Genomic DNA, 16,181 nt, shown 5'->3' on the forward strand with positions numbered 1-16,181 from the left:
TTTTGACATGTCTTTTCTTTCTGTTTTTTTTCTCCAGCAGAGCCAATTCTTGCAACACCCTGCTTTCAAACATGCGCGCTTCGGCGCTCTGAATGTATTGGAGGGACAAGATCAGATGCAGAGCACTGTCTTGTTCGCTGAGCTCAATTTTGTCTTCAAAATATTGTTTTAAATGAATTTTCCTCATGAATTCTGCAAATTCTTCCCTAAACGTGAATCGATTAGGTCTGTTCATTGTCACAAAGCCTAAACTCTTTTCTAGGGTCAGGGTCTCATTTTGATTGAGGTTATAATTTGACAAATTCACCACACTGTCTTCATTCTGCGGGTGAGACTGATCTGGGTCCCATTCTTGCTGGTACCGCTCTAAAAAAATGCTGTCCATTTGGGTTTCCTCTATTACTATTCCCCCTATTGTCACCTTGTCTTCCTCTGAAAGTGCTTCGTCCTGCATTGAATTCAAAGTTTCTCCCTCTTCTCCCCGCGTTACTCCCTTCTCCTCTACTGTCCTCCCTTGAGCTACATGATGTTCCTCTGAACCGGACCATCCTCTTACCATGACTTTGTTTCTGGTTCAGTCCAGAGTTATATTGATCTTTCGAGAAGTAATTCTCCAAATGCTTTCTCGTGAGTGAATTGTTAGATATCTTTTTTTAACCTTCTAATTCGCTACTTTGTTAGATCTTCTTTAAATGACTTCATTTCACACATGAGTTCATCTATTCTCTTCTTATATTGCTCAATGGGGACTATTTTCTTGATCTCTTCTAATTGCTGCAGGTCGATGGCTATTTTTTCTGTGGTCTCTTCGGCAGTATCTATTATTAAAATTACCCAAACTCTCCCGCATTTGTTACCAAAGTAGCTCCGCTGTATTGGAAAGTTTTTATCGTCTAGGAAAATCCTCGGCTCATTTCTCACTACCAACCCATGGGGTAGGATCCCATTCCTCAAATATTCTAGCATTATGCTGCCGTGTAGTTCCGACCTAATCAGCCGTTTCTTGCCCTGGGTAAGTTCATCCCAACTAGTCAAGTTGGATGTGTCTCCCAACTAACAGGTACGAAATGTGCGTCAATTTGAGGTGTTGTCAGAGATGTAAAGACACAGCAAGGCAGCAAAAGAAAACTAGCTCCTTTTCATTAATTACCTTGACAGTAGAACATGCAGCACTAATCGGCATGAAAAAGAAAAAATCTGAATGACAGTAAATCGATTAAAAAATAAAACTACAATTTTTTTTTACTGTATTCATTGAATTTAATCAACCTTTCAACAATTTTACGAAAACTTAATTTTTCAAATAAAAACAAATGTTAATAAAATAAAACTTAATACCAATTAAAATCATTAAAAAATCCAAATATACAATCAAAAGTAAAGTATCGCAACTTCATTAAATCAATCCTGCCTCTTGACATCCGATGTTATCGTTTACAAAACATTATTCCCTTTTTTCTAACCATGCTAATACAACACTAAATGCGCTGGCTCTACCGATTGTCGATATGCCATAAGGTTTTCCTTTGTCCACCTTAGTCTTATCCTTGACCCATTGATCAAAAGGCCCCGATTATAGTAAAACTTTCTGGGTGAGCATGTATCCCAAGCTATGACTAGTGATAATAACTTATGATCACTGCGTGTGGTTGTGGGCATATTTCAAGCCTTTGCACATGATGGAAAAGATCTACATAGATGTAATCAATGGTGCTGGCAATGGTATTTCTATGCCACTGGGTCTGGGCTGGTATATCTCCGGGGTACCACACCGTTAACCATCTAAAACTGGCTTTCGGACATGAAAGTGCTCCAAGTGCACGATTCCTTTGTCTCACGAGTTATGTTGCAGCAGTCCAAATTCAGGTCCCCCATAACAATAATTTGTGTGATGTTTGCAGATGTAGATATTAAGATCTCTCATCCAACATCACTTCTTCATCATTCACATTTATTTAAAAAAATATGCAGAACAAGTGGTGTCCTGTACACAGTGGATGTTAAAGCATGTCATTTAAAATGTCTGCACGGTCCTTCTAAGTCACCAAGAGCAATCGGGGGGGGGGGGGAATTTGCCCTGTGGCCTAGGTCGATACTGTACCACATGCCACACCTCACAGATGAGTCCCCAAGAAGAAAGGAACGTGTTTGGGGTTACAGGTGGTACATGACAATTACCTAACATTTTGGTGCTCTAATACCCTTGTGGGTGGGACCAGACCAAGGTGCAAACAGACTTTTCCCCTGGTAAGATAAGGTAGCTAAAATGGGAGCGTGGTAACCGCCCTAACTAACTAGTTATTTGGAAGTGTATGTTCTCGTAGGGGTGACCACATTTGTTTGTCATAATTAAGTGTTTGAGACATCCGTAAACGCCATACTAATTTAAAGAAAAAGCACACTCAAAAGTAGCTGCCAACAATCTTCATGGAATCAATTAACAGTTACAAGAAATACTTAATCTGCTTGATATATTGAGAAGGAAAAACTATAACAAAGTTATTTTAAAAAAATATTATTAAAAAGCATTTTTGAAAGGCTTTTGAACAGCTGTAAAAGCAAATATATTCAAAGATTATACTGGTGCATATAAGTACACATAGTATACACAGAAAAAAAAATCTAAACTCATCCAATAAATAGGCTGTACAATACGCTAAATTAGCCTCAAAGACGTATTCTCGCTCTATCGTATGTTACAAAGACTTTGAATAAATCTGGTCTTCACTATTTCTTTGACGCCGACACTCTTAAATGAAAATGCAGTTCAAAAGATTAGATATGCACGCGAGTCAAACAAGCAGTCGTGTGGAAAGGAAAGCGCAGCTTTGAACACCGTATTCTGCATTCACTGTACTTTCTTGAGCAGACAAGTACGGTCTGGTTTGCGGTGGGTAGTGCAGGCTGCGAGTTGGAGTTATTATCGCAGCTCAAAAACAGGTACAGATTTTAACAATTGCAGACAAACAGCCACGCTTACTCGGCTCTTCTACAGATGCTCACATTTAAATGGGATACAATGCTGTACACCCAATAAAGGGAGCTGCTCTTAAGGGGGACAGAGTCCCCTGTGTACAAAATAGTGGGGTGGGTCATCCGATAGCATTTGCTCTACACGTTAATGCGTTTAAAGACAGTACACCAAAAAAGACCGGACCAATTTTGGTGACAGAGCCATCTATATATAAAGTAGCAATAAGTAAGGACTTAACTTGACAGTGGGCTATTTTTACTCTACGATAGGCCTTGTGGTCTTTCAGCAATGTATACAAGAGCAACGATGCAGGAACTGGATGAGAAAAGTGGATAAACATGAACGTGATTTGCTACCTAAACTCAGAAAGCATAACACAGCAAAGCATAATAATGAAGGACAGTAAAATATGCATTTTAAATTAGATTAAACAAAGCTACAAAAATATTCTATTTCGTTGCCTACGCGTGCATGGCACAATCCGTTATCCAACAGTAAATATTGATTTGAAGGACGTACATTTTAATACCACGTACATCTGCGGATGCAATTTAGGTTGGTCATGTATTTATAATCCCGATTTACCTCGCCCAGGATCCATGCGTAACAAAATACACACATTTCGAGTTGAAAGCTCCTAGCCAGCTAAAATGTCACTAGCACCCCAGTTCTCCACATGTACATAGCACACCATATCTTACTCTGCATGAGTCCATTATCACTTGTCAACGTTTAGTGCAAACTTTGAGGCCTGAGATACGCTATTCCCCCAACAAAACTGTTAAAATACCTTTCAGATAAAGTTCAATCAGTTAGGTCCGACACTACGTAAGATCCCGCAATGCTAACACAAACTACCCCTATGCGTTTGCCCTTTAGCTTACTGCCAAATGTCCAGGGGAGCAATCGAGACACTGCTTTCTCTACCTGCAAAAGTCTATCATAAAAATGTCACCAGAGACTTATTTATGGGTCTCTCTCATAGCCAACACGGCACTTGCATCACTTGTACTGTTCCCAAATTCTGAGCTAGGTAAGACTCCTGCAGAAAATAGCATAATCACTGTACAGTAATGCATCCAGAAGAAAGGAAAACTGGCCAAGACGCTACAGCACCCATCATTAATATTCCTACCAGGTCAACGGTCATGAAAAACATGGCAGCATCGTCAAATTCAACATCTGGATCAAAGCAACTGCTTGGCTCCACACCAATGTGGAGTTCGACTAAGATTCAAGAAGGCTTCTGGGATGATGCTTTGCTATCAGTAGATGATGGGCAAGGTGTACGACTGGTTATGGACATCTCTTCAGCATCCAACACTAAGGACTACCTTACTCTTTTGTACAGGGTGTCGAGTGTCCATGCCACCACAAAGATGGCCAGGTTCTCCTTGGAGATCAGAACCCAATATATTAACTTAGCCCTTTTGTCTCCCAAAAAGTAGCCTTGTCATGCATGATCTTTCACACCTTCCGTCTTTTTTTAATATACATTTCTCACCTTTTTACTCTGACAAAAATTCCCAGGTTTCGGTGGCAACAATACATAGACCTATTATAAAATTACATTTCAGCTTCTCAAATACAGACATGTATGCAAGAGACCTACCTACAACTTAATGATTCTCAAAGTGAAATAATTTTTTAGACCTCAAATTCAAAGCTTTGTTGAGAACCATGCCCTTCAATACTCTAAGAAACCACCCACAAAGTGAAAAACATGAGCATCTGTTCTAATGGCGAGGAGACAATGGATCTTAATCAATACAGTAGACAACTGCTTCCACTAGCCCCAAATTGGATCCATTTTACTCTATGGTACACATAGGACGCTAGTTATAGGAGCAAGAATACAGCAGTGCAGCATATTTTTGGTCTCAGAACAACTGATATGTGACTGAACAAAGGAAATCATTACTCTAACAGAACATTAATTGTAAATGCGATTGGCCTAAAACACCAGCTATGCAGATTTATTTTGCGCTAAAAGTCAATTCACCATCTCTGCGCGTTGACGTCAAGAAAACATTGTTAACCATTCACTTTAAACTTGATTATAGGGAAAGACAGTTACATGTCCACACTGAATGTATTACCTTTACACTTTGCTCGTCTAAAGCCCTTCCTCCATTAGACTTCTACTGAAAACAAGATTGGCTGAAATGTAGAGTTGGGTCATCCAGTTCCAAAAGACCCCGTCATGTGCACTATCAAAAAGCCACCCAGTCAATCATTCCACCCAGACCAGAGAAAATGAAGACTGAAAAAAAGAATAAGAGGAAGGTGACCAGTTCAAAAGGCTACTGACCATCACAATCCTTAACTAGAAACAAACCCTTATAGAAGGGCACTTCACATACTTTATTTAGATTAAGGGTAAGCACTCTGCGTATAGTGGTGCTGAACGACGACTTCCATGATCCCCCCCACCATTTACTATGCTACTGGCTACTACAACACTGTAAAAGCATACTTACTCTTCTACATCCCTATTTAACGTTGGTTTAAAAGAAGAATCATTAAGTAGTTCCCATATAAAAAATGCATGATTCTTTATGTCAGGTCTGGGGTCTGATAAACATGACAAAGTTGTGTGGCAAGGCGATTAAGTCAAAACAAAATTCTAGAATAATTCACCTCATTTTTAACATAATAAAAAGGGAATGGTATTTTGAGTTTGCCACAAGAATACCCTAAAAGCGAGGAATAGCGTCCACAGTTTTCCTTTCGAAGGCTAAAAATGGTGCAGCAGCTCTTCATAGCAAAGTTGGTAGTGGGAGTAATTTACACCCCATTTTCTTAAGTTTTGAGTAAAACGATAGTCAAAAAGTAATTGCCATTATGAATGTGTTTGATAAATGTCTTTTAAGACACTACACCTTACAAAGTCATGCACATTAAAAAATGCATTTCTACCTAAAAGGTCTCTTGGTAATAGGAAAGTTCAGCCCTGTGGCACAGTCCTGCTGCTACCACTAAAACTGACAAAACCAGCAAATCCGTTTGTCCACTGTTTACCATTTTTTTTGTATTTGGAGTATTGTTACTCCCGATTTTCTATGAAAGTATTTGACGCGTTTTAAACGAGCAGTGGGTGTTGAACAGCTTACTTGTATGGCTGTGTACACCATCGAATATGGTAATACTATATTAAGTGTTTGGTATAAAGGCTGTTTTACTTAAATTGTATTTCGAGAACCCCAAAACACGTGGAGATCATAAAACAAGGTAATTGGCAAATGAACAGATCTAAAGATTGACACATGGCCTTCTAGATCCGTTTGGATGGAAACCATGCTGAGTAGGCCGGTAACGCTGAAACTAAAGATGGGCCATCGAAAGAGTATCCCGGGTCAGCTGCACTCGCCATCGCTTGTCAGACATGAATCTGTCACTTCCTGGAGAAGCAATGAGCCCGCTTTCCTAAGGGTGCAGGCATCGCCTGCAGGAGAAGTCACACGACATGTTCCCGACAGAGAAACACGCTTCCGCGAGCTGAGAGATCCAATAACAGGCTGTATCATACAGCCGTCAACTATACTGGAGAGAATGTGCCTCCAAAGGACATTAACGAAAAAGTTGTGTGGCCTGAAGAATGCAGTTGGACGGGTGTCAGACGAGCCACCATCCGCACTTCGAGAGATTGCAACTATCATCCAAGAAAACGGAGTGGGAGTCCAATTTCAACCTGCAGGTTGTGCTGCAGCCTCACCCCTTCGCGGGGGACAGGGACGTGGAAGGGGAGGAGATGCAAACTGCTGACAGGAGCTGCTGTCAGACACGGGGTTAAAGAAAAGCACACGCGCCTCATTCCCGGGTCTGAGCAGGATACCCGCAGTGCGCACCGCCCATGCCGACAGCCCTCAAACCCAGAGGTGGAGCTCGCGTGACACACTGCCACCTACTATGCACACCCCAAGAGTCAGGTAGAGCACCCCCACCGGGATTTTAAAATGGCGGCAGATGGGGGTCTGAGGGGGGGGGGGCAGAATGCCACCGACAGCTTGGGGGAGCGTCAGTTCCTGGTGCACAGATCCAGAGTGGAGTGCAACCTCTTGCAGCAAAGAGTCCTGAACCCCCAGATCATTCACACCGTGCTTACCTGTGAATTTAAGGTCGTTGGGTGGGTCCAGCACCAGGACCTGCTCGTGCTTACCCCCCATTGCTCAAGTCAGATGTCCCTAGAGAGGGGGAGGGGCGGTGTTGGGGGGGATTCGCGGCGTCGGTGGCGCTGTCACTGGGCGCAGGCTGCTTTCACTCCCCCCCCCTTGGTCCCAGCTCGCCCCTCCGCTCCTCGCTCACAAACTGACTCAACAGAGCACACACAGACGCAGCGCATTCACGCACGGCACCTGACGCGGGACGTGCTGCGACGTCACCGTTCCCAATCCCTCCACTCTACTGCGCGCGCGCGTATGGCTCTGGGCGCGCGCTCATGACTTTCTTAGACATTTTTGACAGGTCTTAGCCGTAACGAGTAGGTGGCAAGCTGAGCAGTGACGTCATATTTAATCAATTTGTTTTCAAACATTATTCTAAGAAGTATCGCACATACGTACTGGTCAAATGAGGTATTTCACAAACATGTAAAAGTCTGAAACATGTATTTCAGGGAACATGCTATATGATACAAGAATACATTTTAGCTAATTGTTGCAAAGTAAATATCTGGACACGTTTATAGTTTCTAAGGAGATTTATTATCAAGTCTCCGGCAGGCTACCGCAGTCTGGCCTCAGCGCTGCCTCCGCTCACGTTCTCCCCTCTGCATTCCGAGAACGGGAGAATGCAGGGAAGCGAAACGTTCGCAGACCCAACACGACATGTGATGTAATGATTACACTGTAATATCTCCCTTCCTAATACATAACTGAAGAAATTAAAGAAAGAGGAAAGAAAGAAAGAAACCTAAGCTTTAAAATCACACATTAATCAAAACATGTACCTGAAGATAAATAACGAACCATTTCTAAAGCAGAAACTGTACATAGTGATGTACTCATCCCTTCTAATATTCATAAAAACCACTGCTGAAATAAAGGATACACCCTGGCTGTTTGTGGCAACAGCGTAGCGTCCCAGTTCACATAGATGTCCTTGAATGTGAACAACAGTCAATAATAAATGAACCCTTCCTTATAATTGGGTACAACTCTTCTGGATCTTGAACACCTTTCGCCATTACCGCTGGAAACTCCACAGTTCTCTCCTTTTAGTTCTTTTCCACATCTTCTTTCCCTTCCTCTCTCATCCACGCTTTGTCTGCATTTGATAGAGTTATTACCAGTGTATTTTACTTCATTTTTTCCAGCTACTGTGATGTCATCACACGACCACTTGTCTCCGTTTTCCAAAACTACAGATTTTTTTAGACGCTTGACAACTTTCTGAGGAGCCCGAAACTTAGACTCTCCCTTCAAAACCTTTCTCGGTTCCTTTATTCTAATCCAATCCCCAGCTTTGGTATCACTTTCCTTCACACAGTTACGCTGGTCATAGTACTTCTTGTATTGATCTTGTCTTTTCTTAACCCTCTCCATGATCTCATCCATGTTAATGTCAACATTCTTCCCTGTCGACATCCAAGCTGGTTTGAGTCTATTGTTAGCCGTTCTACCCCTCATCAAGGTGAACGGTTCTATTCCAGTGACTGAGTGAGGTGTAACTTTATATGTATCTAATGCTTCTTTAAGAGTATCTTTCCATGGTAGATCATTTGCTATTGCCAGTTGAATCGTTCCTTTTATAAAGCGATTCATCCTTTCTACAAGACCATTGCTCATTGGATGGTACAAAGCTGTGGTAGTATGCTTGATGGCTCTATCATTTAAAAACTTTTGCATCTCTTGCGACACGAACTGGGTGCCATTATCTGAAACTAACTCTTGTGGATCACCCTCTCTACTAAAGATTTCTTCCAAAAATCTTGTAATTTTGTATGTCGACACAGATTCTTCCAAGATTCCACATTCGATCCACTTTGATGTGTAGTCAACTACAACTACCAAATATATCTTCATGGGTTCTAACACTTCATATGGGCCAGCAATATCAATAGCTAGTTTAGACCATACTGCATTAGGCACATTTACAGGTTGAAGAGGTGTGGTTCTTATTAGTCTGCTTTTGTCACTGGCCGCACAAGCAGAACATTCCTTAACCAGTGACTCCACATCACCCCACATACTGGGCCACCAATACGTTCCTCTAACTCTCCTTTTCGTCAAATCTCTGCCAATATGTCCTTCATGGGCAATGTCCATGATTTTTCTCCTCAAAGTAACTGGTGGCACAATACGGTCACCACGATATACATATAAGTCATCATATGATATTTCGTCTTTGATCTTTTCCCATAGCTTAACATTATCTTGTACATTTTTCCATCCATCCGCTACAGCCTTTTTTAGCATCTCTTGTTCAGGATCTGAATTGGCGGCTGCCACCCATTCTCCTTTATCGAAACCAGGATGAATCTGTGCAATAATGGAATCCGTATTCTGACCCTCACTTAAACTCTCATCATTTGGCACTTCAAGATATTCATCAGTACAAGGCAACCGGGAAAAACAGTCAGCGACTTTGTTAAACCTGCCTGGGGTATATTTTATTACCACATTGTACTGCATAATGATCAAAGTCCATCTTCTAATGCGAGGTGATGTTAAGTGAGAGTTCTTGGGATTGAGCACATGGATGAGAGGTTTGTGATCTGTTTTCAATTCAATGGGAACTCCCCAAATTAGTCCTTTGAAGTGTTCTAAGATCCATTTGACACCTAGTGCTTCTTTTTCAATAGTAGAATAATTTTTCTCTGCTCCCTTTAAAGTTCTCGAAGCAAAAGCTATCGGGACAAGTAAACCATCATGAAATTGTTCCAGAGCTCCACCCAAACCAACATTACTTGCATCAACCGACAACACAGTTCTGGCACCAGGGTTGAACATCTTGAGTGTGGGTGCCTTATTAATCAAATTCTTTATATTGTCTAATTCCTTCTTACATTCCACTGACCAATCAAATTTTGTGCCTTTGGTCATCATATTCCTCATGTGAACAGTTTTTTCTGCATAATGGTCAACGAATTTGGAGTAATATTCAGTGAGACCAAGCAGACTTCTAAGCTGATCTTTATTCGTAGGATCAGGGATCTTCAGGATAGTGTTTATCAGAGCTTCCTTGGGACTTATGCCTTCTTCACTGATACAGTGGCCTAAATACGTAACCTCTTTCCTTTTGATTTTGCATTTCTCTATTTTTAGAGTCAGACCCCTTTGTTGAATTATTTGCAGGACTCCTAACAGTTTGGCATCATGGTCTTCTTCACTCATGGCTGATATTAATATGTCATCCTGAAAATAATGTACACCTTTTAGACCCTCAAACAGGTGCTGCATCAGTCTCTGGAATACGGCAGCTGCCGATGCTAAACCAAATGGCATCCTTTTATATCAATAAGCCCCCAACGGTGTTATAAATGATGTGAGGTGCCTAGATTCATCATCTAGTACAATCTGGTGATATGCTGATGACAGGTCTAAAGTCGAGAAGAATTTTGCAGGTTCCATCGTTGTTAACATCTCTCCAATGTTGGGTAACGGATGTCGGTCAACCCATATGTTGTTGTTGAGGTCTCTTAAGTCTACACACATCCTGATTGTCCCATCAGGCTTTCTCACGATGACAATTGGAGAAAGCCACTCTGAGCTTTCAATCGGCTCAATAATATTATGGGAGCATAATTTATCCAACTCCTTCTGAAGGGCCTCCCTTGTACCAATGGGGATATTTCGTACTCTATGCACAACTGGTTTAGCTCCTCTCTTCAATATTATACGATGCTTAAATCCTTTCAAAGCTCCTATGTTGTCATTGAAAACTTTAGGAAAGCTTTTCACTAAAGCTTCAGCAGAGTCACAAGTAGTACTCACTACACTCATTATTGGTTCTTCTTCTCCGGGATGTATTCTTATCCCTAGTGACGCTTGCTCCCACCAGCCAACTATTGAGTAACCCTCTTTGGCAACATAAAGTTTACAAAAGGTCTTCCTCCCTTTGAAACACAACTTCACCCAGGCGTATCCAATTATGTCTATGGGTGTTTTCCCATAGCCTGTGGCTCTGACGGTAGGCGCATGAAGCTTTCTCATGTCCATATTCAGCACATTTCTAAAAGTGTCTGCATCAACCATGGTATAAGGTGATCCTGTGTCAACCATCACTTGCAACATAGTATCATCTATTGTCATCGACACCCATGAGCCCATAGTATTCCCAATTGTGGCAATAGTAAGTATATGCACTCTATCTTCTAGACAACTGGTAATCGCGACCAGATCATTTGACGTAGAGGCTTCTTCTATTCTCCCCACTGATGCCATAGATCCTCTGTTCCATTGGCCATTGCTTCGCATATTATTATAGCGTGAATTGAATCTGCCTCTGCCTCTCACATTGCGGCAAACTTTACCAAAATGGCCCACATATCCACATTTGTAACACTCCACGGAATGAGCCGGGCATTCTTTCTCAATGTTTACATGTTTCGCCCAACCACATTTAAAGCATTTGTTCTGTGATCTTTGAAATGACTCTCTGTTTTGTCTCCAATTTGAGGTAAAATCTGACTTTACTATCTTTTTCACCGCGGCAACAAGTGTTGCTTCATCACCTTCGTATTTCCCTTCACTGTTGACATGTACAGATTTGATATCAACACTGTCGTTCTTGTTCTGAATCTCCTTCATACACTTTTCTCCCAGTTCGAAAGTCCGCGCAATTTCAATGGCTTGTTCTAAAGATGGGTTCTTAGCTTGCCAAAGACGTTGCTGTATACGGTTGTCGGCCACATGTAGTACCAATTGGTCCCTCATATACTCATCAGCCACACCCGTGAATTCACATGTCGAAATGAGTCCTCTAAGGGCTGCGATATAATCGTCAACAGATTCATTTTTTCCTTGTTTCCTGGATAGAAATCTATATCTTTCTAGAACAATGTTTGTTTTGTTGCCGAAATGTTTGTTCAATTTTAACAAAGCAATCTCGTATTTCCTTGAAGTGGAGGCAGAGTCCCCAGCCCCAAGTTCATTATAACTCGGTTCTGGCAAAGTCCTGAAAATTCTTAAGGCCTCTGACCCTATGCAATTCAACAGAGTAGCTTCTTTTACGTCGTCATTGTATTTTGCACCACCTACTGCTCTTAGGTAAACTTGGAAGCTGTCTAGCCATTGTTCCCAGGAACTCGTCGGATTTCCAGGCAAGGGTAGGAATTTCATTGGGGCCACCACACTCTGCATGGCTGCTGTTGTTATATATCTACAGGTTTCCTTTCTGGTCTGTCTTTTTTTTTTTTTTTTTTTTTTTTTTTTTTTTTAAACATTTTCAAATTCGTTGTGCAGTCTCCATTACTCTTTTATAACCATTACTGCAAACTCCTAGAGCCAGGACAATAAAACTCACTCCAGCTTTGTAGCAAATGTCTAATTATGATTCTTTCCTTGCTGCTAATGTCTTTAGCAATGTCACTCTTGCTGAAACCACCTTATGCACAACCATCAACCATTACATTTTCACGGAGGTGCTTGTATCCACTTGTTTGTATGGTTGCCATGGTGTTTCTACCGAAAATACTCAATATGGAGGCACGTCCACTCACGTCGTTAGGTCCTTTCCTCTAATAAACCAAGCACAGCTTGCTCAGATATCCGTTGGCAGCCCGCGCGCACACTTAAAAAATGCCACTCTGAATTATAGGGTACCGGGACAACTATATATACTTCCTTCAGTCACCCGTACCTCTTCCCATCACTATCGCCATCTCGAGGTGTCCGATGTCAAACTTCTCATATGGATTCTCAGGAAACCACCGTAATCATAGAATAATGTGCGCATCCAGTCGGAGACTTGTTCCTTCCACACACACTAGGGAACGATCCTCGTCGCCATTGTTGCAAAGTAAATATCTGGACACGTTTATAGTTTCTAAGGAGATTTATTATCAAGTCTCCGGCAGGCTACCGCAGTCTGGCCTCAGCGCTGCCTCCGCTCACGTTCTCCCCTCTGCATTCCGAGAACGGGAGAATGCAGGGAAGCGAAACGTTCGCAGACCCAACACGACATGCAATGTGATGTAATGATTACACTGTAATAGAGCAGTGACGTCATATTTAATCAATTTGTTTTCAAACATTATTCTAAGAAGTATCGCACATACGTACTGGTCAAATGAGGTATTTCACAAACATGTAAAAGTCTGAAACATGTATTTCAGGGAACATGCTATATGATACAAGAATACATTTTAGCTAATTTGCTTATTCATCCACATACATGCCAACATTTAATTCACCCAAGCGGGACATTTTGGGATGGAAAGTGGGGGAAATTCAATTTGCCCATTGACGTACATCAGGGTAAGGGACATTTTATGAGGGAGAAAGTAAACATCTATGAAAAAGAGTGCTATTCAAATCTATTTTAAAAAAATCCTAAGTCTTCCTCCTCTACTACCACAACCCTCCTTACACTACCACTACTACTCTGCTACTACTCTCACTGTTACTACTCTCCCCTCGACACACTTCCCTGGGTTTACTTGCACACTTCCAGTCCTCACCTCAACCCTTTGATGTTACTCTTCCATCTGTCCTATTACTATTACTCCCTCTGCACCACTATTGCTCTCTTCTCCCCCAAACTCAGGGCTATGGTGCCCTGCTCACCCTTCTGCTACACTCACTCCCACTCCCCACTTCCCTAGTACTGCACCAGTATCCTCACACCCTGCTCCTGTTTACTAACCTCACTCCCTTTCACAGTAACTACTACTACCCCAATCCCCTACTCCTATCTCGCACACTATCTCCCGCTCTTTCACACCTTCTATACACCCCCTCCCACTTTTATACTACACTACACATAACTGGTGGAACTCTCTATAACAAAGACTTCACCTTTACTAAACTGTGCCACCAACTCTCCAACACCCTGCTCCCCCGTTCGTCCTCCGCCTAGTCTCTTGGCCCACCTTCATCTCCTCTTGTGACCTCACCGAACAACTCACACTCTGGGCCTCATTAAAAGTTTGGCGTTGTAGGAAAGGGACAGTAGTTCTGGTACTGCCACTTTTCCGGCACTACCAAATGATTATTTTTGGTGGATTTACTGCTAGAGGAATTGCTGTGCTGTAAATCTGCTGATTTTCAGAGATTCACCCCCAGCTTGTTGCTGGAGGTAAATTCTCTGCTTTACCCCCAAAAATCTGCAGATTTACCATGCAGTAATTCCACCAGCAGTAAATGTGCCAAAAATTCCCATGGAGTCCTTTGGACTCCACAAGTGGGGAATTACTATCACTGGTAATACCATGGTAACTCCACGGGACCAAGTGTCAGTAACTGTAATTGATTTTGGCAGTATTTTGGCAGATTTACTGCCAGAATACTGCCAAATTCATAATGAGGCCCTCTGTCCCACCTGTCTGTTTTTATAATATGGGGCTGTAGATTCTGTGCCTCCCTCTTCTTCTGATTGGCTGCAGTACTCACATGCTACTCTGCTTCAGTCAATGCCTGTCTTTCTCCCAAGACCCATGTGAGAGGCTTTAAAAAACCCTCTAAGACCTTCTCCCCTTTTCAACACTATTTTCCTGACTGTCTATGATGTTGTTGCTGCTGGTTTTCTGTCATGCTGTGTGGCTGGACATTGGTTTTCCTAGTGTAGAGGAGCAGCCAACTGCCCCTGCAGGAAGTCCCGCCCCCCCCCACTACCTGTATGCTGGCAGCCTGAAATTGGCCATGCTTAACACCAGCAGTTGTGACTATTATGTGTCGAATCTTCGAGAAAAGGTATCCACTAAGAAAACCCTATCAGATGTATTCCCAAAGAGATGACAATCTCTTGGAGGAGATCCCAGAAGGAATATGAAAAAGAGAGAAAGAGAAGTTGGTGACGCCACAAGAAACGAGAGTGACGCACTGAGAAGACTGGCTGAAGAAGAGAATGTATGGACCTTATAGAAACCGATGACGAAGTAAAGAATCAAGTAAACTTTCATGTGCGAAACGAAGATTGCACGTGTGTGACACACTGTAGAAAATAGAAATCGTTCAATAACTGTACAAAGGCAGCAACGCAAGTAGATCAAGTAATCTTAGAAGCTGGCTATAAGTAGTAAATATATTGCAGGCAAAGGCGCCATTATATAGAAGCTGGACATCAGTGTCACAAATTTAAGTAAGTTCAAACCATGAAGAGAAGGGCTGAAAGCTGTGTTGCAGCAGAGAATTGATATGATATATGATGTGGCATTCATAACGCGCCTATACACAAGCGTTTCAAAGCGCGATGAGGCAAGGGAGGGGGAACAGAGGGAAGACAGACAACAATCTTACTAGGCCAAGTGTCATTCAGATCGCGCAAGTGCAAAGGAAGGGGGAGGAAGACAAGTGCAGGGGGGGGAAGTGCAGTGGATGGGATAATAGAATAACAAGATAAATAAACGGCCAGCAGGTGGCAAGTGCAGGGTGAGTGCAGAACATAAGTGCTAGTGGGGGGACTGTAGGGATACAGAAAACAGTCCACAGGTGTAGAGGTTGCCAGGGAGGCAGTGCAGGCATGCATCCGGCTGGGCTAGGGCCCAAGATAAGATGGGTGGCCAGGTAACCAGTGTAGTTTCAGTAACAGCCAGGACTTTAGTAGGGGAGAGGGGGAGAGAAAGCAGAAGCAAAGAGGAGGGTTTTCGGGTGCTTCCGGAACCGCAAGTGATTCTCCTCAAGTTTCAGGGAGGCGGGGAGGCTGTTCCAGAGGGAGGCCCCAGCCGAAGAGAGAGATCTGCCACCAACTTGTTTGTTTGGAGAAGCGACTGACCCTGAGGGAGTTGGAGGGGGATGAGCGAAGAGCTCGAGAGGGAAGATATCTAGGAAGAGAGAGTTGAAGGTATTGAGGCCCCAGACCCCAGAAGGCCTTGTGGACGATGCAGAGGGTTTTGAACATAATCCCCGCAGCCACTGGGAGCCAGTGCAGAGATTTCAGTCCTGGAGAGATACTATCCCTGGGCTTGAGGCCAAGGACAAGTCTTGCAGTCCTGTTCTGGATGAGTTGCAGAGGACGTAGAGTGGAAGCAGGGAGATTTAGAAAGAGGCTGTTGCAATAGTCCAGCTTAGAGAGAACCAGAGCTCTAGAGACAGTGACCTTCTGGGAG

The 16,181-nt window shown here is 42.6% G+C and overlaps 1 protein-coding gene across 1 annotated transcript in view; it reads right to left on the reverse strand.

Annotated features, from left to right (window-relative positions):
- The window catches only part of VAPA (VAMP associated protein A), a 488,144-nt gene extending 480,764 nt beyond the window's left edge, over positions 1–7,380 (reverse strand). The window contains exon 1 of the mRNA XM_069613378.1: positions 7,080–7,380. Coding sequence (XP_069469479.1) covers positions 7,080–7,140 — 61 coding nt within the window. The 5' untranslated portion in view covers positions 7,141–7,380. The remainder of the gene's footprint in view (positions 1–7,079) is intronic.
- Between the last annotated feature and the right edge of the window lie 8,801 nt (positions 7,381–16,181).

The sequence above is a fragment of the Ambystoma mexicanum genome, chromosome 5p (assembly GCF_040938575.1).
Source record: "Ambystoma mexicanum isolate Mex_15411 chromosome 5p, UKY_AmexF1_1, whole genome shotgun sequence".
In the NCBI taxonomy this organism is placed as follows: domain Eukaryota; kingdom Metazoa; phylum Chordata; class Amphibia; order Caudata; family Ambystomatidae; genus Ambystoma; species Ambystoma mexicanum.